Source organism: Triticum aestivum, chromosome 2B, assembly GCF_018294505.1.
Source record: "Triticum aestivum cultivar Chinese Spring chromosome 2B, IWGSC CS RefSeq v2.1, whole genome shotgun sequence".
Classification (NCBI taxonomy): domain Eukaryota; kingdom Viridiplantae; phylum Streptophyta; class Magnoliopsida; order Poales; family Poaceae; genus Triticum; species Triticum aestivum.
The window spans coordinates 140,747,599-140,749,846 of NC_057798.1; the positions used below are offsets into that span (position 1 = coordinate 140,747,599).

At 39.2% G+C, this 2,248-nt stretch overlaps 1 protein-coding gene across 1 annotated transcript in view; it reads right to left on the bottom strand.

Moving 5' to 3' along the window:
- LOC123040837 (probable pectinesterase 66) overlaps positions 1–1,930 on the bottom strand; it is a 3,788-nt gene extending 1,858 nt beyond the window's left edge. The window contains exon 1 of the mRNA XM_044463579.1: positions 1,401–1,930. Within this exon, the coding sequence (XP_044319514.1) occupies positions 1,401–1,612 (212 nt within the window). The 5' untranslated portion in view covers positions 1,613–1,930. The remainder of the gene's footprint in view (positions 1–1,400) is intronic.
- Positions 1,931–2,248: the final 318 nt, after the last annotated feature.

A 2,248-nucleotide genomic window follows, 5' to 3' on the forward strand; every position in this document is an offset into this window, starting at 1 on the left:
GAAAGCGTTCACAATTTTTACCAACGTGTTTTTTTTTCGGGTGAATTTTTTCCAAGGTTGAGGGAGCTGTGGCCCCTGCAGCCCTAGCCGTAGCTCGGCCAGTGTAAAAGATGTTGAAGCCTCGATTGATGTACTACCTCTTCACCGGTCCTGGTTTTATTGGGCCCCTTTGTATTTTCAGTCAAACTCAATCATCTATATAACACAATATGTAGTTTATTTGCTACAAAAAGTATACAGGTAGAATTGTATTTGAAAGAGGACTCCCATAATATAGTTTTTATGGCAATTATTTAAATTTTATTAGTTAACTTTATGATCAAAATTTAACACTAATACGAATGGCCTAATAAATCTGGACGTAGGAAGCAATTAACTAGGCCATGCAATTGATATACTAATTAATTAGGCCATAGAATTTACTTAATAAATAAGAGATCTTCTATTGAATTCATATCCGCTCGGGTTTCTATGGCCTATTGGTTTTCTCTTAAGCCAAATATCTTTAATTTAAAATTTTAAAAGGACGATAATTTTTAAGTAAACTTATAGAAACAAATATCAATAACTATAAAAAAATCAATACCACAAGATATATCAGTAAATACATGTTCATAAATTATATACTGAGTATTTGTAGGTGTTATATTTTATTGTATAAACTTGGTGAAATTAAACACGTGCCATTTAAGGGAAGATTTATAAACCTTGTAAACATGAATGGCGTTAGTAAATACATATTTTGCGGGAAATCACGTGGTATGTCAATTTTTTTTATAATTTTGGCATAGGATTGAGAAAACTTAGTATATGTTTGGTTTTGGCAGGAAACACCACCTATCAAATATTTGGCTAGCGAAAAAAAAAATTGTTATCAATTTACTCGTCAGTGAGTTGGCCAAGATATTCGCAAGAAAAATATACTAGAATGATCATGGAGCATTTGGCATTGCCTGAAATTTGGCAACCAACCAAAAAAAATTGTACGATGAGTATTGTCTATCCTCCAAACACACTCTATCGCACAAATAAGACAGCCTAATCATCAAGCAACCGAAAACAAAACAAAATGGGTTTTAATTAAGTCGACTCGCCGTGCATTGCTTATCTTCTTCATCTCTCTAGCCCACGCAATATTTCTTTTTCTTCCTCCCTCCACCCGCCCTCCAACCCAAGACTAACATAAGCTCAAAAAAAAAAAGACAAGACTAATATCCTAACGCCTGTACTCGCGGAATGCTGCCTCATCTCTGGCATGCCATTGCCGACGCAGCCGGGCTGCGCTGTTTCACAGCGTGAATCGACTGACTAAAATTGATTTTCGGTTGCCTGTGATTTAGCAAATGCGCAAAAATAAATGATATTAGCATTAGCAGTGCTACACTACTACGTGCACGAACCTGTAGCTCCCTTGCTTGACGTAGATCTTGATCCACTGGCTGTTGCCGTCCGGCACAGCGTCCACCGCCGACTGCACCGTCGTGTAGTCCCCTCCACCGCGCTGGTCCACGGTGATGGTCCTGGCCACTTGCACCGAAGCGAGGCTCGACGCCGGCCACCGAAGCAGCAGGAGCACACCGACGACGAGGAGGAGGCAGAACGGCGCCCGCATTTCTTGTAATGCAGTGATTCTGGTCGCGAGAAGACGCCGAGCAACAGCAGTGTGGTGTGGCGATGGATCGATCGACAGGCGCGCGCTTCGAGCTCACAGATATGAATGTATGATCAGCTGATTGCCTGCGGGGTTTCTCAACAGGATCGATCTGTTTATATCTTGCCAATATGTGCATGTTCATAAATTGGAGATACATATAGCAGATATATATCGAATTAATGGAACAAATATTTCCATTGTAATGTATTTTATTTCTTGTCAAATCTTTTATTATTTATTTACTTATTTATTTGTCAAATCTTTTATTTATTTATTTGTCAAAACTTTTACTTATTTATTTATTTGTCAAAAAATCTGAAGCGATCAATGCGTACACTTCAAAGGATAATCAGTCATAGTGTCATGGTCGGTAATTTATTACCTTAATTAATTTCCTTTCATTGGTTAGTCTCGTTCCCCTCCGACTCGTGCGTTCCTTTCCAGGCCCACAACAAGATTTGCCACCCTTTCAGATTTTGTGATTTTTTTTTGCGAATTTACTTTTCATGGAGTGTGTGGGTACTATACCTGGGCATATCTCAGGCCGGGCCAAAAAAAAGCCCGTTGCTAAAAACCCTGGCCCAAGCCCGTCCC